Source organism: Electrophorus electricus, chromosome 4 (genome assembly GCF_041902795.1).
Source record: "Electrophorus electricus isolate QZ-2024a chromosome 4, ASM4190279v1, whole genome shotgun sequence".
NCBI classification, from domain to species: Eukaryota; Metazoa; Chordata; class Actinopteri; order Gymnotiformes; family Gymnotidae; genus Electrophorus; species Electrophorus electricus.
In genome coordinates this window covers 15437340-15461717 of record NC_137500.1, presented here as the reverse complement: position 1 = coordinate 15461717, position 24378 = coordinate 15437340, and the positions used below count along the sequence as shown (strand labels likewise).

Genomic DNA, 24378 nt, shown 5'->3' with positions numbered 1-24378 from the left:
GATGGGCATGCTGGTCTGTTTTGTACTGTAATCTTTGCCTGAAAAGTTTATAGACATGATGAACCAAGACTGCTCTGTGTGTGTCATACTAAAAGTGGGTGTAGTCACACATTGCTGGGAACTGCTATGTGATGTTTTGGAAATCAAACATTTAATTTTTTCTCTTATGACTTTTTTTTTTTTTCCAGCTGCAGTTTCATTATGCATTGTGGATTTATTATTTCTACATTCCTTTGTACTGTTAGGACTGGAGCTCTGCACCCCTGGCCTTAGCAGAGCTCTAACTGCTCCAGCCTCCCACTCCGGTGCGGCCTCTAATTAACGATCGAGATCATTATCGTTCCTCTTGTACGTCATTCAAGTACATGTCGCTGAACTATGCAGACCCTTGAAGAAATGCTCTTTTGATTTCTCTGGTTGTAGATGTACCGTGTGCCTGTCCCCTGGCATCCATCCTCCCGTGGTCGTGCTCTCTTATGCTTTGGTCTGATGTTCTACTTAATTACCTTATTTGACAAAGTGACAGGAACGAGCTATATGGATGTTATTTGAAGGACAGTATGCCCCTTCTAACCCAATTAGCGCTAGAGGAGACTAAAATTAGTATTAATGGTTAAAAATTATTTTTTGCATTGCAAGTGTAGTCATAAGGTGTATAGTTCACTGTGACCATATCATACAGGACGATAGGAATAAAAATATAAAAGCAGTGTGGCAGCTTCGTTGATGCTCCTACACTGATTGTGAATGTAGATAGACACAGGAAGTGGCAAACAGCTATGTGTCACTGGCCTTCCCTTAGCAGGCATTGGTCAGTCACTTCCTTTTTTCCAGAACGTGTAAAAACTTAATCAGAGGCTGTAAAAAGAGCCTTCAGCTTCTGTAGGCGTGCAGTGTGCTGGTAGCCATGGTGATCTGCTTTGTGAGTGTGTGACTCTGCGTGTGTGTGTGTGTGTCAACCTGCAGTGCTTGCTTAAGTCTTTCGCTAGTGCAGACACGTCCACAGGCACTGTAAGGCGTCTCTTTCCCTCAATGTAATGATTGGATAATTATGGGATTAAGTCCTCGTGGAACAACAATAGATGCCAATCCAGATTGCCACAGTGTGTCAGAGACGATTCAGAGTCCATTCAGATAGAGCCTGGGACTCTTTGCGTGTTGGATGTCAAGAAAATGGCAACCTAAGGATAATGTTGGTGACCAGTGCGTGCATAAATGCTGAGCTTTGCGTCCTCAGCAGCTGGGTGTTCTTGATTCTCCACCGCCAGCTCAGGTAAGCCGTAACCTTACAATGGGGGACAGTTTCTCGATGTAGTGCGGTGACCGTCAGGAAACCATGACCAATGAAGCAAAAATAGACTGGAAATGTGTCGCTCTGTTGATAAGTGACTTGTTTTAAATCTTTTATATTCAAAGATTTTCTGGGCTTGTTTGTGTAATGCATTGATTGACAATGAAAAAACAAGCACCACATTTCCTCAGCTTGCAGATATGTCCATTAGAGTAGGAATCTAATGATAGTTGTAGTATTTTCTGTGCGCTGGTCCTAACATGGGCTGAAATGACCTCCATTGTGGAGTTTTAGTGGCCAATGAACATCTCTGGCTTTGAAGCAGAGCGGGTCAGCTTTGAGGTTGCATTCCTGGGCGTTCTGGAGGATGGCAGCTGAGTAGCATTGCTTAGCATTTAGAGGAGGTGTGAATCAGTGTCTAGCACTCCGTGTGCTGCTGGCGGTGGGTGAAATGGCCCGCTCCCGACTGAGGAGCTTCTGACAGACGGGAAGGTGAAGACGAGTGCAGGTTAATGTTTCAAAGGAGCATCTCTGACTGTGGTTAGGTATTAGTGCTGAGTGATTGTTTTCACATGGGTCTTGTGCTGGATGTCTGCTTCCTTCTCTTCATGTTGCAGTGTCCAGTGGTTCCTGGCTGGAATTCATCTCTCCATATGCTGTGCTTTTAATAAGGGGGTGGGGGGAGAGGTGTATGTGTGCATATGAGGTGAATGAGTGTGAGTGCATGTGTAACTGTGTGTGTATTTGAGTTTCCATATTTGAGTGTGTGTGACGGTGCACAGGTGAATGCGAGAGTGCAGTTGTAGGGATACGTGTGTGTGTGTGTGTGTGTGTGTGTGTGTGTGTGTGTGTGTGTGTGTGTGTGTGTGTGTGTGTGTGTGTGTGTGTGTGTGTGTGTGTGTAAGAATGCATGAGGATAAAGGCACACCATTTCCCAGTTTTGAGATCTTAATTTTTAGAGTCTTATTGTGTGAAGTAATTTTTTTTAATATATATATATATATATATATATATATATATATATATATATATATATATATATATATATATATATATATATATATAAAAGTGTGTTGAAATTAAGATAAGTTGTGTAGTTTCAAGAATTAGGAATAAATATGAATAAGCCGGTAGGTCCTTAACCTTTTTATTTCTTTTTCTTTTTAAATTTTAATAGACTGAGACATTATTCTATACTGCATTATCTGGAGAGCTTATTAGTTTTCATGACATTTTGTATCTCAGGAGTCTGAGATCCTCCCTTCACATATCTGAGAGCAGGGAAGGGGGTGGATGAGCTTGCTCAACCTTCATTCATGACCATGTACTGTGAGCTGTTTGTAAATCAACTGTGAATAGAGGCAAAGTTTTGCGGCCCTCTTGAGAAAACCTGCGATAAGACGGCAGGGGAATTTTAAAGAGCTACTCTCACACACCTCTCTGCGCCCTCAGCAGGGAGCGGAGGGTTCCAGAGTCTCCGTATATTTAAGCTGCTGTGTTTGGGCAAGCAGCCCCCATGTTGGTTTGGACAGTTGGGGATCTTTCTGAAAGGCTCAGTGAGGAGGAAGAGTGGGTGAGGAGAATCACCAAGTGTTCTGGAAGTGTTCTGCTAGTATACCAAATCGAATAGGTTTAATTTATCGGTGGATGCAGTCAGGAGGCTGCGGGTTCGGACTTCACCACGTCCAGAAATCATGGAGTATCTCATCAGGTTTGCGCACATAGTCACGCAGTACACATTCTGAACTGCAGTAGCACATCCTCTGCATAACCATACAGGTGAAAAATTGTTCATTCATTTATTTGTTGACTCGTCAAACCCTAGAGGTCTAAATGGAGTTTGGGTTCATTAAATGCAGAAGTTTCTTTCTAACAGCCCTGTTTAACAACCTGATCCTCTTTACTTCCCACATCAGATACTGCCAATAAGCATGACGACAAAGGGGGATTATGGATGATTGTTTGATGAAGATTATATTAATGGTGCAGGTTTAAAACCAGCAGGTATGGCATTTTTGGAGAGCAGACAGCCAGTTATTGCATCAAAGAATATTACATTAAATTGACAATGTGGGTTATGTATGGCTGTAGCACTTCATTCATAAAAGGAACATTTCCTATGATTTATAGCAAAGAGTATTTATTATGGCTGATCAAGTTACACAGTAACTAAGGCTGTAAAAGCAGGGTTTGACTGAAGGCAAGCTAAATTTGTGGAACTGATCAGGACACACCATGTCCCTGGGTTAAGAACACGTGTGTATTGGCTATTGATTAGCAGTGCTGTTAGTTAGTGTTGACCTGAACGTGGCTCACTGCTCTTTTCATTCTGGATGAGTAGCTGTCCACTTTATTACACGCTAGGAGAGACCAAACAGGCACTGGTGGAAAGAAAGGAATGCGAGTTTTAACATAGACCTAGAGAAAAAAAACAAAATGAAAATTGAGTGTAATTTATTGAAAATGAACATTCAGATTGCTTCTCTCTCTCTCTCTCTCTCTCTCTCTCTCTCTCTCTCTCTGCTTCACATAAGCTTATGGTCAGAGAGGATACATGACGTTTACCTTCTATATGATGTTTTGTATTAGAAGCCTTAACAAGGCCTAAAAATGTCCAAAGTGTGTGTGTGTGTGTGTGTGTGCACATTTTTTTTTATTTGCACAGAGCACATGACAAAATACATTGACATGCATACATCAGTCTCCTTGCACTCCCACCCCACCACTCTGATTATTATTTTATTATTTAATTAATACTTTTAATTATTTGATATATAAAATTCTGATTATTAACTTTATTAATAAACTTCAGGGGGAATGTAGGCTCTGAATGCAATTGTTTTGCTTTAGTAAAGAAATTTAAAAATAGTTACGCATACGCCCCCAGATCGTCAGTATATGGTTACCTTAACTAACCAAGTTGGTTTTAGTAATTGGACTTTTGATTGAAAGGAAGTGCAACATCAAATGCTATCTCTGACCTCACTGTAATAAAACGGTAATACCTCTTAATGGGTAATGAACTCAGTTTAATGAACATTCTCAGAACAATGACCTTACTTTATGGTGTTGAATTAAAGGTCCATGTATATTTAGAAATGCTGTTCATGATATTTGTTTGCTGTGTATGGTGATTATACCATCTGGAAATGTAAGGCTTAAACTTTAACCCACTAAAACCAGGTGCATTGGAGCAGGTGATTAAAGGGAGACTGCTTTGAGTTGCAGATGACTGGAAGATATTAAATAATAACATTGCCCCAAGGGTAGCAGAATCTCAGTGTCCCCTTTTAATTTGAACATTACACAGAAATGAACCCCATGCTAGCAAGGGACTAATCCTGGTAGCACAGCTTTACAGGAAGAGTCTAATTTTGCAGAGAAGTCTTCATTGTAGAAGGATAGAATAGAAAAATAGTATCTTTTATTGTTACTCTTCTCAGGTACAATAAAATTGCTTTCATCATGTGTTGAAAATGGTTGGTCATTGTAGACTTGCTCTTTGCAACTGGTATTCTATCGTCTTGTATGCCATCATCCCTTGCTCAGTTTGTTTGTGTGTTGGGGGGGGGGGGGGAAATGTTCTTACAAATCCTCTTTAAGGTTCCAAGGTGAGATGGAGAGAGTAGCAATGAGAAACCTGCCACTTAACCCCTTTGCAGTAGCAGTTCATCGATTGCATTTCTTCTTGGAGCCCTCAGCGACCACCACAGGCCAGCATCCACATAGGGGTATGCAGTATGACACGATATAGTACCCATTCTCTTTTTTTATTTATTTATTTTTTTACAACAGATAAAAGGTTAAGTTTTGTGTTTACAGAGTGTGGTGGGTTGGTGATTTCCTATTTGCTATAGACTGTTCTCATATCAATATTGAGAAAGGTATCTCATCTGTGAATTGAGACTGTCAGAATGTTTCAAGATTAGATAAATTCATAACGTTTTTAATTTGCTGTCTCTGCTCTAAGTCAAGAGGAGTCACGAATATCATAGCAGCTGTTGTCTTTGTGTTTATGGTTATTTTATGTCATACCTTAATAACGGTTAATGATTGCCAAGGGTTTGGCACAATATGAGCAACAGCATTATAATCCTATTAGAGTGACACACCCGTGATACGCAAAACCCTCTGTCCCCCATTTAATAATGTACTTAACATGAGGAGAGCTCATTGGTGCTGACACTGTGGGCTTGTTGGAGATGGTTTCCAAAAAAGATGCAGTTTGTTGTCCAGCTGGTCTTCGCACGTCTTGAGTGCTACCTTGATAGGTAGCTGTACTTTGGTTGAGGCATTTATGCAGGATGTGAGTAGGTTTGTTACAGTTCTGTGCTGCTGGACACAAAGATGACTGTGGAATTGGCTGCTACAACAGTTCAAACAGTTGCTTCTTACTCAGGCTTGGCGCACGTTCCTTTCTGAACATGAAACTACACCATGTATTTTGTGTGGGTGGCTGGTAATCACTTGTGAACAAACTCGCATTCAATTTATGTGGCTGAATAGCACCATTAATAGCAATCTAAGTACTGTTATGTCTTGGGCTGCTATTGGCAAATAGTCTGTGAAGAGCAGTGGTGACCTTTATCAAGGTGCTTTATGGAAGTCAGTTTTGGCCTATGAATCACAAAGTCATTGGCAGGTTTTTTGTGTCCCTTTTAAGAGAAAGTGGAGTGAAGTACAGGACAGATTCAGGAGGATTAAGCGTCAAATCCTGCAGGATGGGAACAACGCCTCAGCCAGGAAAACATATATGGGTCTTTTTCATCACATGGTTTAATGTTGCCATAGTAACTCCACAGTGGCTCCACCTGCTTATAGCCTCTTTTTTTCACTTATTCATCCTCTCTTCCTCACTCATTATCTCCTCCTCCTCCCTCTCTCTCTCTCTCTCTCTCTCTCTCTCTCTCTCTCTCTTCCTCATCCAACCCCCCCCCCCACCCACACACACTGTCTCTCTGTCTCTCTCTCTCATTTTGGCTTTGTTTCTCTCTGTAGTACTACAACAGACATGAACACAGATTTTTCTTTTTTTGGTCATAAATGGCATTCCCCTCTCACTAGAACAGACTAGGTATCCCGTTTGTACCAGGGAAGTGTGAAATGTCTGAATGTTGAGGCTGTGATTTCCAAACGGAAGTTCAGGATGGGTTATAGCATTCATGTCACTCTACCTTTTAATTAGGTGAAGAAGCTCAACATTTGTAAAATTTGTAAAATTATATATATAATTTTCTTTTTTCCTGGAAAAAAATGTGCAGCGGGCTTTGTAGTCCGTACCAGCATGTCATGCTTGGAATATGTGTTGTCTGTCATAATGGCAATAGAGGCTTCAGAATCTTCCTTTGTGAACTGGAAGCATGATGTCAGAGTGACTTTGCTGGATTTGCACCAGACTTGTACACTGTACAGTGACATTTGACACGCAAAGTATTTTTGACATGTAAAGATTTCCACTTGTTCGTCTGTCGGCAACAGCATTGCTGATGTTTAAAGTGCTATTTTTCTATTGATAGTGGTGGATGAAGTACACAAATCCAGTACTTGAGTCAATGTAGGGATACACCTGGTAAAAAATACTGGAGTAAAAGTAGAACTATGCATTTACATTTTTACTTGAGTTAAAGTATAGTTGTCTAAAGTTTTTGTGCTTCTGTCCAGATTTTCTGTAATTTACAGGAATAATGAACAGGTAGTAAGGATTCTAGGTATAGTTGCTGTTAGCTTGTTAAGAATGTTGCATTCCTTAAAACATTAGTTAGCTTGTCAGCCATAGTATGGTTCACTTTAGTGGTGTGTGTGTGTGTTTAAGATTCGAAGGTGAATTATTGCATTGATTAAGCAAGCAAAGTATACATTTAAATATGAAGGAATCTTTATTCTGTTCAAGGAATAAAAAAAATTAAAAAAAAAACTTTAAGGCCCACTGGTGAGGACAATGGAAGTCTCTCATTTTTGAGTTTTCTTCGATGAAGGTGATGCATGTCATTTTTGAGTATTTTTGAAGATTTTATCAAACTTACTTGGCTTGTGTGCCTCCTTGTGTACTTCAAGCAGTTAGGCTGCTGTTAAACACTTCAGAGTAAATTAGCTGAATAACATGAATAAATTAGCTGTATAAATGTTCTGTAGGGAACAACTCTAAATTCTTACTGTGAAATGTAGTGGATTGAAAGTGAAACTGACCAAAAATAGAAGCATTCAAGTTATATCATTAAGTAGTTAATTGAATAGAGTAATGAAATGCATGTAGCGTTGCTTCATTATTGTTCAAAACTGCTGGTTGTGCTTTCGTTTATTTAGAGTAATCTTTTGGACATAAGCAAAGGTGAGCTTGTATTGGCCAGTGGCCAGTGTGAGATTGTGGTGTCATGCCTGTCTCTGTTGCCGTGACCTGCAGAATAAAGGGAAGTCACTGCCTCATCAATCTTTCAGCATCCTCTCGCAGCACATACTAGCCAGGTGTCTCTCTCTCTCGCTCGCGCTCTCTTTCTCTCTCACATACCCGTTTGGCTTATTCACTTCCTCTGGCCTTTCACCATGTTGCACAGCTACCTTCCATACTGAGGCCAGGAGCTATCAAGTGTTAAACTCTCATTAGTGGCTGAAAGGCTCATTACTCAAACAAATTAGGAATATCTGGGGATTCTGGCCAAGCATAGCAGTATAGGAATCTTACTGTGCAGTTTTACAACAACCTCATTATATGCTCACAGATTTGAGGGAATTTAACCTGTTTGTTTATTATTCTTATGCTGTTCCTATGCTCAACACATGAAAAGTAAATAAATGTCAGTTTTAAGATGCTTTTTAGTTAAAATCTTGGGGCATTTCAATCTGAGTATCTATGTAGCTGTTTTTCCTACTGGGTCATGCTACTGGTAGTCAGACATCTTGGAGACTGTGTAAAGTGACCCAAAGGTTATTTTGCTCCATATAATGACAACTGTTTCTCAGAATGATAGCTATTATATTGAAAAACATGGCATGTAAAAACAGGTAAATTGTGGTGACATAAATTATAGTTAAAAGTTAAAACTGTAGTACTTTTAGGACATTGAAACTTAATGCTAGAACCAACCAGATATATAAGGGATAGTTAGAACATTTTATTATGATTTCATGAAAAGGTATAGCTGAATTTAGTTATTATACTAAACTATTATACTAAATATATATATTTTTTCATCCAGTGAACATGTTGACAGAACAAATACCTGAGTTTTTAAGAGAGCTCCTGTCCTCAATGCAGGTCCTTCAAAGTCTATGATGATTCATAGTGTTGATCCTCTGTGAATGATTTAGACAAAGAAACCCCGCCCCCTGGTAAAAGCGCTGCATATCAGCATTGAGCTGAACGGGCTGGGATTGGAATTCAGTTGGTCTGGCCCGAGGCCTTCAGAGAATAGAGTTTACAGCATTCTCATCGGAAAAAGTGTCCCTTTCCCACAAGGATAAGCAATTGTTCTTGCCAAATGGACTTCTAAAATGGTCCCACAACATATGTGTTTAGCCTTCTCGCGCAAGCTCAGTGATGCTGTATTGCTTGTAGCTGGAAATGAAGCAGAGGCATTTGTTCATTCCTTTATCTACCCTGACTCGAACCATTGAGTATTGATTAAAAAGATAAAAGAAAATGCAAAACCCTGGATTTAATACTGCTTTTACAGGAGCTTGGTCTGCTGCTCATACCTAGCAAGAGTTTATGGATTTATGGTTTTGCTACATTTTCTATTTGGATTGCAGCCATTGTTGACTTTGTGTTGTATTCAAAAGGTCTGCTGAACTGAGCAATAGTATTATTGTCCATGTATTTAGGCAAACAAGCCAGCATTGGCCATGATGGTTGAAGCATGATGTGCATGTTCTGAACTGAAGGCAGTTAATTGAGTAGTATTGTAGTCCAGTAGGCAAAGATCGTTCACAGAATGAAGAGCTCCAGCAAAGCTACACGATGCATCGATGGGAGCTGCACATCACTTTCTGCATGTGCTTGACCCAGGCCACTGTCACTTGGCTGCATGCAATCAGAGAGGGAGGGGCTATAGTGGTATTATCATCCAATTTTGTATTTGGTTCCCAGTATAGGCTGGTTGATAAACAGATTCGTTGGGGAGAGGCTAATGGGGTGAATCGACTGCAGTTAACAGTTGTATAGCTCAGTACACAGCCACAGTCAAAAGCTCATGATTTGTTAGTATGTGTGAATGCCTTTAACAGCCCCTGAATGCTGTGGAATTTTGGCATATTATATATTTGTGTGCTCACACAGCTGTTTGATATGACACCTTGATTTGTATTTCTTGCGGTTGGTTCTGTAAATGTCAGGTTCTTATGTTGAAGGCATGTTACTGAATGAAGTACATTAATTGCCCCCTTTAAAATAAATTAACTGCTAAAAAAGATTCATATATAATTAGCCATACATACTTGATCACAGACATTTCTCTTCTACTTTTAGAAAAGATTGTTTTAATTTCCAAAAGCAGTGTCCTCAGATGCAGTAAATCTTTGAAGGTGTCAGTTGCCAACCTTAGATTCTCTGTTGAACTTATTGCACAAAAGAGATGACTGATTAATTTCTTTTAGAATAAATAGAATCTTTGCAAATATTTGGTTGTGCCACCTGGTATTTTTTGGAGGGGCGGTGAAGTTTAAAAATGGGATCAAAAAATGAATCTAAACACTGAAATGTTATTTAACACATTGTTCTAGACTCAGAAATAGATGCATATTTTGAAAGTACTTTTTAAAAATATCTTTTTAGAAGCTTTTGTCTTTGACCCATACTGAAGAAATTCATTGTGCACCTGAGATACAATAAAAAATGTAGATCTTCATTGTATTGTGATCATGTCGATTCACTCACTCCCATTGTGACACTCAGCATCACAAACTCTCAAGTACTCTCCTGACTGATGTATTTGATTTTAGGAGGTCACAGTTTTTGCATTTCACTTTCCAAAAGCAGTATCCTCAGATGCAGTAAACCTTTGATGGTTTCTGTTTCCATTCTTAAGTTCTCAGTTGAGCTTATTGTACAACAGAGTTACCTGACTAATTGATCTTGTGGAGACAAGGACACCACCATTCTGTATTTACACTAAGTTAAATTATTTAGTAATGTGACAGGTTTGGTACAGTAAGGTGAAATACACACCCTGGAACAGAGGAGGAATCTCTTAGAATGTCAGCATATCGCTCCCTCCACCTGGAATATGTAGCTATAGATTGAGGTGATCCTCTGGTTTAGCATTGACACTCATGGCTGTCGAGATGACTCAACCTGCTCTTAAAGTTAGATACAATTGTATGTTGTGGTTGTCTGCTTTCGGTTTTATATTTAACCCTTTGCTGATGTCTGCCATAGCACAATAATTGTTTAGTCAGTCTTTTGATCTTAGTTACTAAGTAAATTTTCATTGTCAATTATTGCTAGAACAGTGTTTTTAGAGAGAGTTTTGGTTAAAGGATTGTCCTACTTTATCAAATTTTGCTGATAAAGCACCAACAATGTCTCTTGTAATGTCAAATAGGAGACCCACACTCAGGAATGTGTGGCTATTTTGAACACCCATAGATATATTAGTGTGAGGCAGCAATAATTCACTTAATGAATACGTGGCGTTCCCTGACCACCAAATATAGATACGCTTATAACTTAACCTTATTTAAAAAGGGCTCATCTGCTTTTTAATTTGTTTTTCATGAATTTGACAAAAACCTAAATAATCATGTCAATAACTAAAGCACAATGACTAAATGACTTATTAGCTAAAACTACCGAATCTTAGTTTTTGAAAATACAATTTTGGGCATTCAGTTGTCGAAAGATTTAACCTTTTAAAAATTGGATAACAATTTTAGTAACATATCAGTAACAATTTAGGTTTTTGTCAGGTCCTACTTGGCATATATACAAAATGACCTAAGTGAATGGACATGCAAAACAAGTTTAATACTCCTCTCAAAGCAGCCTGCGTTATCATTGGTCAGCATATCATACATTGACTGTATGACACAGATGTCTTGCCTAAAGTTTTTGTATAATATAATATATGTGCTGGCATTTCCTAGAAATTAGATGATTTATTTAGTGTATGCCAATTACAACTTTTAATTTATTTCTTAAATTTGAATATGATGAAAGATGAATGAATGGACAATAGCTTTGCAAAGTGTCTGAAAATGAGAAATGAATTCCTCATAAACATCTGAATTATGAGGAAGGTCCATATTTTTTCAATGTGTTCTGATGATAATATTGATTCACTCACTCCCTTTGTGTCAGGCTCAGCATCACAGACTTTAATGCTGGATTTGAATATTTCTGATGTCTCTGAGTGATGGAAACTAAATACTATATTACTGCCGTTGTATTTGAATGCTTAGCTTTAAGTACTCCCCTGACTGAAGTGTTTGATTTTAGGAGGTCAGATTGCATGTCACACACGTGAGTTTTTGGAGTTCATGACCTGCTGATAGACACATGCTCTCATTAATTGGATTCAAGATGTGGATTTAGTGTTTCTCCTAAAACAGTAATGAATTTGCAGTAGGTGGGCGGAATGGGCTGGCAGGTCTGATCACTTTCATTCAGCACACCAAAAATGTTACATTGGCTTCTTGGGGGTTTGCTCACCTAGGTGCTGGGGGCTTCTAAAAATGCTATTGATATGGGTCTGTTTTAGGTGAGGCTCTTTAATACTGAATTGAAAGTTCCTTGGCTGAAAAGGTCTGGAGCTCACCAGACCTCTGCATCTGTCAGTAATAACTGTAGGATAATGGTTTGTCCCAGTCTCACGTGGGGGTGGTATTTCCTGCTTTAATAAAAACTGATGAGAGAAGAGTAAATGAGGGAAAAGTAATCACAGACAATACATTACTGTACCAAAGCTAAAGAGGCTCCACTACGTAAACCCAAAAAGGATCGCCAGTGTCCTATTATTAAAATCCCCCCCCCCCCCCCCAAGAAGTCCCAATTAACTTGCCCTGATGGAATGTTTTCTGGAAATTTTATTAGGAAAGTTTCATCTTCTATTATCATAGGTAGGAAAGTTTTTTTCTTCATTGTGAAGATGTTTCCCTGGTGTTCAAAGTTCTTTGAAAGTCAAAGGCTATGAGATTAAACACAGCCAGGCACTGTGTAGCCTTGTCATTCCGATTTAAGTGAGCTTTCACCTTCAGGGAACATGGGCATGGTCGCCGTCACCTATTTCAATCAGATCTTATCACCGTTCCCTGTGAGCCTAGGCCTAATGGCCACTTCAATTAATGTCAACATCAAGGAGTTACCAAAATGGGCCTTAATGACTGTAGAGCCATGATCAGAGGGGCAAACCAAGGTGGAAAATTTCACTTAAGATATCAGACACACACATCTGATATGAAGCGAAAATGTCACAAGGAATACATGTCCTGCTTTTAATATCATATGCAGTTGTCTAAACAAGGCCCAATATATAGGCTAGTGGACTATTTCAAACTAACTGCTGTTGGCAGATTTGTGGATTAGAGTGCCTGTGTGATTCAGAAAGGGTGCCCAGATTGAGCTCCAATTATGGTCCGGGGTGACAGTTCATATGTTGTATATTCCAACCTTTGCAAATGTGCAGTTATACTTTACTTTAAACTCAGAGCATATCTGATTGATTATATACCCTCAGAAGATGTGAATATATACTCTAACTTCAGATTGCACACTACTCCAATATTGAGTTAATTTAAAACATTTTCCTTTAATGTAATTTTGTGCAATTTTCTTTTAATACTGCTCATTACAGATTAACATCTAAGAGTGGGAGAAAAAGTAAAGATTAGTGCATTGTTAATTGATGCATTTCACCTATTTTTGCTCACTTCCACTGGGGCAGATCATGGTTTAGTCCTCAATCCTGTCCTCCATCACTCTCTGCGTCCCACAAGTCACTTGGGGTGACTGTTCTAGGAAAGCCATTGGGTAGACTGTGACCCTTGTTTTCAGTTCAGATTCTAATTTGCCAACATCCTGTCTCCACACCCCCTGCCCACATGGACCTGACTCTACTGCAGTAGAGAGAACTCATCACTCATATAATAAACAAACCAAGAAGCCAGAGTAATTAGTGACATGCTATGAAGTTTACTTCAGTTATTTCTGAGGAATATGAAAAATTGTTTGTCATGAGAAAGCAGACCTTTTGAAATGAGAAATTAACTTGGCACACCCTTTCTGTTCTTGACGCTGGTGTGTCTCATGGTGGAAAAATATTCTGACTGCCATGTTCTGTCCCTGGTGGGGAATAGTGTGTGTTTAGAAATCAGTGGATACATGAACAAATGTCTAATATAAATACATTTCTAATTGTGGGCTAGATCAAGGCTCTGAGTTCTGTGTGAACTTTGACCTATTCTATGATTGGCTGGCTTCATATGCTCTGCAGAAAATCTGTGGTGATGTTGGCCTGAAGCTGATGTTTTGCTAGTGTGTGGGAGTGAAAGAAGCAAACTCGGTTAATATATTAGTTATTGTTGCATGTCGCTCTGTCTTTATCTCTGTTTTATCTTGACTCAATAGTACCAAGAGGAAATGAGGCTGTGCTCCATTTTAGGCCACTCCTTTGCTTTATTACTAAGGTAGAATTCTTCAAGATGATGAATCATAGGAGAGCAAGGTGTCCCTGCCCTAACTACGGTGTCAGTGATTAAAAAAACCCCAAACAGAACATAAAGTAACATGACTGTTTATCTGTACATCTGTATATATAGATTTAGATTTATACTCAATTACCCTGTTACACAACAACTGTAGATATGGTATTATACAAAATGGATCTGTATATTCTGTAGATTGTGTACATATATACCCAACCATATACATTGTACATTGTGTATATAATCATAATATACATATATTGTACATACATTGTTAATATATTTTTGTACATACATAGAATATATATATTTATCTGTGTATATATATATATATATATATATATATATATATATATATATATATATATATATATATATATATATATATATATATATATTTTTTTTTTTTTTTTTATTTTTTTTTTTATTTTTATTTTTTTTATTTTTTTTTTTTCTCTATGCACCCCTGGTTCTCTTCCTCAGTTTGGACAGAGCACTCTCCACCATTTCACTGCGTGTTATACTGTGTATGACTATGTATGTGACGAATAAACCGAACTTGAAGATAAGGCTATAATAGAGAGGAAAAAACTGATGTAAAGAATAATATTTCTGATGGTGCAATGCGGTGTGTTTTATAGTACATTAAGCACTATATTTTTACACAATTCTTTTGTGTACTGGGTAAGTTGAGATCTTTTGGTGTGAGTGCAGGGCATGTGTGGGTATTACCTTGAACCACCGTGTTCTTAATCTTGTTTTTACACTTTACTGCTTGTTCAGAGTCTCGAAGTGCCATGCTTGGCTTGTTGTTTTTGTTGTTGTCTGATCTCCCTCTGTCTTTCATTGCAGTCAGTGAATCCCCCCCCCCCTCCCTTCTGCCAGGTCCAAAATGAACGGCTACTCGGCCCCCACCTACCCTTCTGCAGGCTCTGGCCCATATGCCTTGCAGCTGAAGTAAGTGAGCAATGATATTAGTCTCCCTCCACTCACCTACCCGCTCAATTTACTGAAACTCCTTGAAATAATGATAACAGCCCTCTTTATGCTACTTGGCCATTACACATGCGTCATTTATTGCTGACAAGATCCACCAAAAGACATGAAGGCAGATTGGGATAAACAGTACTATTTCCTAATCACTTCCTCCTTTGCCCCATTTTCAGTGTAATCTGTGGGAGAGGCACAGCTTTGAAATTTCAGTAGTGTTTATATGGGCTAGCTCGAGTCGCAGGTTTACAGCTGTTGCCTGTTTAGTTGATCCCTTTGGTGCCACCATCTTACCTTTCCTGGTCACTTAGAGCAGTTCTAGAGCGGTAGTTGCCAGCCATCCTGATGAACTCTTCTGATGCTACATTATTAATTCCTCCTCAAATTAGTGCAAGCCACAGAATCGAGCAATATCAAATGTCCAGTTCAGTGGTGACACCTGAATCCACAATAACACCAGCAAGCACTTACATACTCCTCTTCTCATATTGACGCTCTTCTTAAGTAAACAGCACTGGGGTAACTTAACGGTTAACCCCCTGTACCATTTGTTTGTATGGCATCTAGCGAAGGGGTCTTAAATTCTCAACCATTTGCTCACATTTGATTATCAGGTTGAACAGAAATCAGTCACGTGTGTGTGTGTGTGTGTGTGTGTGTGTGTGTGTGTGTGTGTGTGTGTGTGTGTGTGTGTGTGTGTGTGTGTGTGTCCTGCAGTGGCCCTGGCTCCCAGACACCAGATGTCACAGAGTGCAGTGCCAACAAGTCCAGCGCAAAAGTTCTCTATGGTGCGTCTCCTTTCATCTCCCACTTCTCCCATGGTCCCTGTGCCCCCTCAGTAATAGAGAATCAATCCAAATATATACAGATATAAAGGATGAATGACTGGCTGACAAAACCTGAGCTACAGAATTGGTAACTGCATCTGAAGAGGTTGTCATTTGCATCATTTTGAGTGTTTTAATAGTTTATCTTTTGTTTGACTGTTTATATCCCAAATCATTCTGGGCTTGAGGTACTACATACTCATGTAATGCAGTAATGCTTCAGCACTGAGAATAGTGAACACGTGCGCTATATGCGTCGTATATGAGGTGCGTGTGCAGTCGCCACCTGCTGTTTGCTCAGCAGTACTGCAGCGTTCTTCCTCAGGTGAAAGCTTATCTCTGCCCCACATCCTAGTTCCTTCTTAATCTCGGCCAACGTCAGTGCCAGCCTCCTTATCATTGCGCACACGTTTCACATCCTTCCAAATGAATACATGCAGAAAAGAGGGAACCTTCCAGAGGGATCAAACCAAGACTCTGGTTGTCCTCTAAATTACCACCCCCATGCCATTCCTGTGGTTGAGTAATTCATCACCATGGTGATGTGTCCTGCATTTGTTTGCTTTGGATGTCCAATGCTCTTGTGCTAACATGGTTGTGGGATGGGGTACACAAGATATGCTGTCTCCTTATCTTAGGCATTATGCCCTGCCAGGGACAGCATCACATCCCACAATACGGATCTATCTGCACCCTCCATCCATCCTACCCCTGGAGATGCATGCTATTGGTATAACCTCAGACAGCCAATAGCAGGCAGTGGCTTATTTGATTAATTGCCTGAGCCATATGCTTGTATTAACTCGTATTTTTCATTTCTGATGTCGTGCAGCTGTATGCTGTCAGTGGAAAGGTATGTAAGGAAATGTCTTGGCCGGGGGGCTGGTGGGTGTTCGGTGGTTCTCACACAGGCCCTGTGTCTGTGTTTCTCAGCAATGAGCAGCACGCAGAGCCAGAAGGCCAATGAATAGCAATCACAATCCTGTCTCTGCATTCACAAACACGCAGCAGACATTCAAGAGAGAACAGGGGCTATGGCCTTTGTCTCTATAGAAGTATCAGAGCCTGATGAGGCAGTGAAGCACTTGTATTGAGACCTGAGTATTATCTGTTGGACCAGAATTTGCCTTTCTCAGTCGAGGCTCCCAAGTGCTATATACTTGTGGGGTTTTTTTATTCATTCATTCTTCCATTGATTTCCTTTGTTGTCCATGCTGGCCATGCCCTCCTCTCTCTCTGCTCCTGCTCTCAGGGACAGATGGACCGTACTTCCTACGCTCTTCCGCCAAACACAAAAAGAAAGGTAGAGCATGGTGGGGTATGGTGTGTGTCTGTGTGTGTGTCTCTATGTGTGTGTGTCTGTGTGTGTGCGCGCGTGCATGCATGCGTGTGTACTCATTGCTGCCATTCCAATGTTCAGTTTTACCACCAGTGAGTGCTTACCTTGGAGTGCCCTCATCTACCTTTTAGCTACTTTATTCCATTTCTTATTTGAGTCCCAAAGCTGTTTGGAGGGAGGTATATTGGAGTGTAGTGGGATTCTGTAGCTCAGTGTTGACCTTTTCTCTTTCTCTTTCTCTCGCACGCTCTCTCTCTATCTTTTTTTCACTCTCTCTCCCCCTCATTCCAGCTCTCTCCACACCCCTCCCTCCCGCCATGGCCTCCTTCACAGTGATGCAGTATAACCCTGGTCAAATGAAACGTAACCTTATCTGCAGATGTAAAGCATGATTGCTGGACTGCAAGAACATCGCATAACAGCCCTTGCAGAGAATGTTTGTTTGCTTTTTGTGCAATGTATTTAAACTACCTGCTATGCCAAAGGTCCAATCCTACCATTACTGGTCCTCTTGTGTGGAGTCAATTTACTTGATTAGTTTTTGTCAAGTTAACCACCATGGCCAGAGATTTAGTTCCTTTTGAGAACATATTTTATTGTTTTAATGTCATCTTCAATTCGACTACCATTTGAGGCCCCACTAGGATATTTCATAGATTTCTAATGTGCTCATGATAGAAGTTTGATTTGTATAATATTCTCTCTTACACGGTGCTACCTTGTCTCCTCAGAGCAAAGGAAAAAATACATTAAAAACAGCATTAACAGCATGACGGATACTTCGCAGTACCATGTTGAAGTAAGAACCTGTTCTTAAATGTAAACTTGGGGGGGTTGGGGGTTAGACATTGTTGTTTTGGAAAGCCTTCGCAGTGTCTCACCTCATCCTCATCTGCTATTAGTGAAGGCATTTCCATCGTTCCATCTCCTTGCAGCACCTGACAACATTCGTCATGGACCGCAAGGATGCCGTGATCACCATCGACGACGGCATCCGGAAGCTGCGCCTGCTTGACGCCAAAGGGAAGGTGTGGACGCAGGACATGCTGCTGCAGGTGGATGACAAGGCGGTCAGCCTCATTGATGCTGACACCAAGGTGGGGAAAGGCCGCACCCAGAACCTACCAGCTACTCTCCAAGCCTAGCGGACCCTCTGACCAGAGACAGTGGTCATATTATCCACATCAACCAGTCCCTATGGAAGGCAAAAATACTCCCTGATTCTAGAGTTTTGCTTTTAATTTTGGACATTTCATGTTTGTTGGTCCAAGTTTAATTTGCATGCATGAGTTAACATAATACTCATATGATGGACAAACTCTCACCATGCAGATGACAGGCTACTTTTAATAAGGTTTCAGCTCCACATTTTAACCTCTAACAATAAGAGGAGGTTGGATGACGATGAGTGCTCCACCTGCCGCTTTCGTGTACCGGTCGCTGGAGGTGGATCATGCTTGTTAATGACTGGTGTGCGTCCTCCACCCAGAATGAGCTGGAGAACTTTCCGTTGGGAACGGTGCAGCACTGCCAGGCCATCATGAACTCCTGCAACTACGACTCCATCTTGGCACTTGTGTGCAGGGAGTCTGGGCAGGGCAAGCCAGATCTGCACCTCTTCCAGTGTGATGACATAAAGGTGGGCAACACACAACACAAGGTCATTTGAACAGGAAATATGTAGTCCGTGAACGGGAAATGCCAACATGTAGTCCATTTTGAGCAGGCAGTGGAAGAAAGGTGAACCCATCAGACTAGAACTCTGGCTTCAGTTTCATCAGTTGGTGAAAAATTAACTGAATGATTTGAATGATTCCACACATCATAACTGGTAGCGAGGTAGCCATGGTATCCAGATTCCCCCCCCCCCCACCTTGGTAAACATGCTGAAGGTCCTCTTTTTTTCAGCTTTTATTTCTCTTTATCTAAGGCCTCAGTTCATCAGTGTTTGTCTGTGCTTTGTCTGTCTTCAGGCAAATTTGATCCATGCGGATATCGAGAGTGCCATAAATGACCACAAGGGGGGAAAGGTCAAAAAGAGGCCGGAAGTGCTCAAGTGAGGCACATTTTGTATTAGCGATATGCTAAAATACACTTATGTTATTTATATGTCATTTTCATATAATTTATGTGGTGTGACCACATTAGGCATTATCTAAAGTATGAAATATATTTGTCCCATAGGACAGACCCTTTTTAAAATAAATCTTGGAGCACAGAGCAATTAGCGTCCAGTGTGTATTTGATTTGAGCTTTGGTATTCAGTGTTCCTGCAGAAAATACCGTCAACATTTCCATTTTCGCACTGGGCTCTGATACCTGTTGCCATGGCTACTGGTTTCTAAGTCTGTGTCCTGCTTAGAATGATTCTGAAGAGCGATGGTGCCATTCCACCTCCTCCTGGTGGCCCCGCCCCTGAGCCCCCAGCAGCTGCCAATCAAATGGATGTGAAGAGCAGAGTGGCTGCTTGGTCAGCCTGGACCAATGAACAGCAAAACTGTGAGTTCAGTATACATTAGCATTCTTCATATGTAAACTGAGCAATTTAATTTCCCCACAGGAATGTTACGTTTCCCCTGTGTGCTCTTAATACAATATTTATCAACTTGCCTTCACTATATCAAATATCCATTGTTTTTCCATTTCTGAATTCTTTTGGCCTGATGGATTTTCTTATAATGGATTTTATGATTACATTCATTACTGTTTTGCCACATTCCTTCCTACATGATTTCACACTTATCTGTTCTGAGTCTTCATTGTGCTATTGGTACCCACTGTGTTCACACATCCAAAAAAAGCTCCCAATATAGTGTGTGTGTGTGTGTGTGTGTGTGTGTGTGTGTGTGTGTGTGTGTGTGTGTGTGTGTGTGTGTGTGTGTGTGTGTGTGTGTGTGTGTGTGTGTGTGTGTGTGTGTGTGTGTGTGTGTGTGTGTGTGTTCAGTTGATAACCAAAGGCCATACGGGGAACAGGATGAGGCCCCAGAGATGACTGCAGCACGAGTGGACAGAGATGTTGTGCGTACCTACAACACGCCGCAGCAGATCACATCCACCACCTCTCAGATCTACATATTCCCATTATCAGACCAAAACAACAGCAATAGCCCAAGTGTCAATATTACACATCCTTTCGTACATGCTCTGGGAAGAGATTTAAGCTTTTAGCCAACACGCACACTTCTGTTAAATAATTGACATCACATGTATTTTGTGCACCAGCAATTGACCTTCTGACATATAGAGCTTGATCAGGGTTGCAGGTTTACATTCCTAATGTGGAAAGAAACTGCCCAAAATGGCTCTGTTTCTGGAAACTGTGTGGGTGGAGATATAATTGCAGTGAAGTACGTGTGTGTGTGCATGTGTGTGCATGTGTGAACATAAAATAAAAATAATAATAATTATATATAGAATATCTGTGCCTTTTGAATAAGTCTCAGTATAATTTTCACCACCCTGTCCACCCTGAAATAGTAAATCTCCATGGATTAAGAAAAGAGCACTAATGTGTTATATGTGTATACAGTCACCATTTCTTCATGCAATTGACCACAACAGTGTTTCCATCTTTAGAAATGCGGCAAATTGAATTCCATGCAGAGGCGACTTGCTGCTATAATTGCCTTTTAGTTGCACTGCACCATTCACGCAGAAGTAATCATGTTAGTTTGCAGGATATGCCTCAGCTGCTCTAATTTTGGTCCCGCCTGTTGTTTGGTTTTTGACTAAACAAAGAATTAAATATAAAAATAAGAATTTAACATTTAAATCATATTTTTAGATCTGAAGATGCATTGAGGATAAGAGCAGTAAATGGTGTCAAATTCATAATTTTTCTATTAGCGTTTCAGGTTCCATAAACCATGTAAACCCCCAGCAAGCCAATGCACATCCTAATGTCATTTATTTATTGATTTGTTTCACAGCAAATCTTGAACCACATTCTAGATGACATTGAGTACTTTGTCACTAAACTTCAAAAAGCTGCGGAAGCATTTAATGATCTGTCGAAGCGAAAGAAATCGAAGAAGAGCAAAAAGAAGGGCCCAGGAGGTGGGTACTCCATTTTATTGTTTTATTTCATCTGTGTGTGTGACCATTTAACCGGCCAACCAACCGCCAGGCATCTGGTCATGGCCCAGACCACAGACCATAGTACACCATGCATGAAAATTAGGTCTGGAATCATTTAGCCTGCTGCTGAGCCTGCCTTTACAGTAACTGCAACTTTGAAATCAGAACTGTATAAAGAAGAAGCAATTCAGTAGTGCAATCAAGGTCTAAAGCTTCCTCTTTTCTGAGATGGGACTGAGCTATTGGTTATTTGATTTAATGAGAGATTTGTCAAGTACATTTTGAGCTTATCTATAAGCTCTTAGGCACAAGAGAATCTTGATCTTGTGATGTTTTCAGGGTGGCACTTTTCATGACTAAAAGCTCTGTTTCTTAGCCATGTTTCCCCAAAGCCTTTTCTTTGCCCTCTAGAGGGAGTGTTGACGCTCCGGGCGAAGCCGCCAGGACAGGAGGAGTTTGTTGACTGTTTTCAGAAATTTAAGCATGCCTTCAACTTGTTGGTGAGTGTGCTGTTCATCACATGGCTATCACACAGATATCCCAGGATAGGCCAAAATGTCGCTCCAGCAGGCCACAGTGCATTTCCTTTCTTGCTTTTTGTTGTCCTTCCCTTTTCCTGTGCCACATTCCCAGCAGTTGTCTGGTCTGATGACTTATAGGGTGCCATTATAAAGTTTAATGAATGCGGCTGAGGATGTCTGTTTAAAGTATGGGTGAACTGTTTCCAGGGCGAGCACAGTGGTCACAATGGTTTCATGATCGTTACTGTCTGTTGGTTTTCAAACCTAGGGAAAGTTGAAACACCACATTCAAAACCCGAGCGCCATGGACCTGGTTCACTTCCTCTTTACTCCACTCAGAATGGTAGGTGGGATACTCCATGTTGTAGAGCTTGCACTGTGGAGATCAGAGTCAGAGAGAATACTAGTTTCCCAGATCTAGATTTAAGCCTAGGCATAGACTAAACAAACTTTTAAATAGTGATTCATCATTGGCACTGTAATTTGGTCCAAGAGTTAATATATGAGGTTTAATCTGCAACTGGGAAACCAACCCTAAGTGCAGTGTAAATGGTGTGCAAGACACATACTTGACATTATTCCATGTTTGTCAGTTACCTGATGATATATGTTAAACCTATATAGATACCTACTGCTGTCAAATGTAAGGGTCTAGGGTATAGGTAATAAAATACCCTGATGTGACCGTTTGATACATGCAGAAACTTTCATACTGGCATTTCACAGAATAACTTACTACAAATTATTTCACTTTCTTTAACTGTTTCATCAGCTTTTGAATATTTGAATCAAAATGGTCTGGCCATGCAAGATGATGCAAATGTTGGTCATGATAGGTGGTCCACACCTCAGGTGGGATAGACCTGGCAAAGAGCGTGGTGGTTCCCCTGCTCACCAGAGAGGCCATAGACTTCCTGCACTCTGCAGGCACTGCCGAGGAGCGCCACCTGTGGGTCGCATTGGGTGATGGATGGACCAAATGCAGGTGCTGCCTGGCACACTTCGCTGCATCATCCCCAAACCAAAGGAATGAAAAGGAGAAAAACAGTTTACATTTACACAGAACAATAGGCAGTGTTTGGACCTGTGCTGTAAATCTGATAACTCTCGCTTTCTGTCATCCTTTCTGCCTTCCTCTCTCCTGTCCTCTCCCTTTCTGTCTCTCCTCTTTGAATTTATATTTCCGTGGTTCTCCTTTGTGTTTCTGATGGCCTGTCTTATTATTTCGCTGTGACTGAATATAATCCTCTCAAAGCGTTCCACCCTGTTCTGTCCTAGGCTGGAGTGGCCCAAGGACCACTTCTTCCCACCTCACACTCTGTGCTTCCGGGATGGTTGGGAGCCCCCTCTGCTAGTGTCCCGGGAGCAGGGCCTCTCCCAGCTGGCTGAGACGCTGTCTCAGGCCGAGATCCACAGGCAAGAGGATGGGAGCCGCCTGCTCCACCATGAGGTATGGACCATTTCCCGACAGAAGACACTGGAAGAATCACTCCTTTACACACTGTTTGCACATGAAGGCATGAAGACTTGGTAGAAGGTTGTTCCCCAGTTTTCCAACCTTTTATTAAAATACTTATAATTATTTTTATATTTTATATTATAATGATAATTTCCAATCATTTGTGATCATTCATGGCATAACCTCACCAGTAGCTTAAGTACTGAGATAGCTGGGGAAAGTCTTCTTTCAGTATCACATGACTTTCTGATGAGGGTGAAAAAAGGCAAACCAAGATTTTAGTTCATTCACTTTTATTGGTGTGGAAGACCTCTGGTGATTATTTGAGGTCCCATTTTTTAAATGAGGTGGGTGTGTTGAAGGCTTAAACAGCTTCCACATTATAGGGTATTTCTATATATCATATCCAATTGAGGAGCTACAAAGAAAGAGTTAGCTTCTTAGCACTAAAGCTGTTGACAAGGTTTTGTGATTGCTGGGAATTTAATAAAGTATAGGTTGGAAAACTGGGAACGCATCCTCAGAGGATTAGTCTTTAAGTAGTGCATGGCTGATGGTGGATCACCATAGTGACTTGGCTTATGCCGTTCCTGCATTTCCTCTTGTTTGTGGCTGCAGGCGAGCGCACGGGAGTTCCCCTCAATGGACGGGTACACCTTCAGTAGCACCACCTCTGAGCACATGCATGTTCTGGACACTGACATGGCAATGGCTGCTTTTAAACATGCACTCAGCCGCCATGTAGATAGGTAACACCCACCTGTGATCACATGACTGCCAGCAGGCCATGGAGAACTGCCCTTCAGTGCACCACTTCCTCTGGGCTCAAATTCCTATTGGTGTGACAGGGGTAAAAAAACAAACAAACTCATGATCCTTTGGCTTAGCAGATATTGCTTATATCTTTTTTTTTTTTTTTTTTTTTTTTTTTTTGAAGTACTGGTGGTGTTCTTTCTGGTTTTTCAAGTTCTTAGATTATGTTATTGGATTGCTAGTGGCTCATACCATCTTCATCTTTCTGTACCTGTCTGTTGGGTCTAAAGAGTTAAACTATTGGTGTGTTCTCATTTCAGTCCTGTATTGTCACGTTTCTTTTGTAAGTCTGAATAAGTTATTGGGAAATCAGAACCATCAGCAATTCTTACTTTCACTCACTCTCCATTCTCTGATGCAAGCTTGTGGACATTTCTCCATGGATGTAGCAGTCAGTAAAACTAATCTACAGGCATCTATAGGTATAT

The 24378-nt window shown here is 40.6% G+C and overlaps 1 protein-coding gene across 14 annotated transcripts in view; it reads left to right on the top strand.

Annotated features, from left to right (window-relative positions):
* eps8a (EGFR pathway substrate 8a, signaling adaptor) overlaps window positions 1-24378 on the top strand; it is a 39280-nt gene that overhangs the window by 7610 nt on the left and 7292 nt on the right. For 2 of the 14 annotated variants that reach the window (XM_081712602.1, XM_081712603.1), the window contains exons 1-16: window positions 917-1273; window positions 14810-14881; window positions 15632-15702; window positions 16994-17044; window positions 17812-17879; window positions 18016-18177; window positions 18570-18719; window positions 19054-19136; window positions 19443-19579; window positions 20025-20098; window positions 21010-21136; window positions 21569-21657; window positions 21947-22021; window positions 22515-22663; window positions 22957-23128; window positions 23756-23886. In XM_081712602.1, coding sequence (XP_081568728.1) covers window positions 1083-1273; window positions 14810-14881; window positions 15632-15702; window positions 16994-17044; window positions 17812-17879; window positions 18016-18177; window positions 18570-18719; window positions 19054-19136; window positions 19443-19579; window positions 20025-20098; window positions 21010-21136; window positions 21569-21657; window positions 21947-22021; window positions 22515-22663; window positions 22957-23128; window positions 23756-23886 — 1802 coding nt within the window. In that variant the 5' untranslated portion in view covers window positions 917-1082. Of the gene's footprint in view, window positions 1-914; window positions 1274-14776; window positions 14882-15631; window positions 15703-16993; window positions 17045-17494; window positions 17517-17811; window positions 17880-18015; window positions 18178-18569; window positions 18720-19053; window positions 19137-19442; window positions 19580-20024; window positions 20099-21009; window positions 21137-21568; window positions 21658-21946; window positions 22022-22514; window positions 22664-22956; window positions 23129-23755; window positions 23887-24378 lie in introns of those variants that run through there. The other 12 variants (XM_081712606.1, XM_081712604.1, XM_081712601.1 and 9 more) reach the window with 12 other exon arrangements.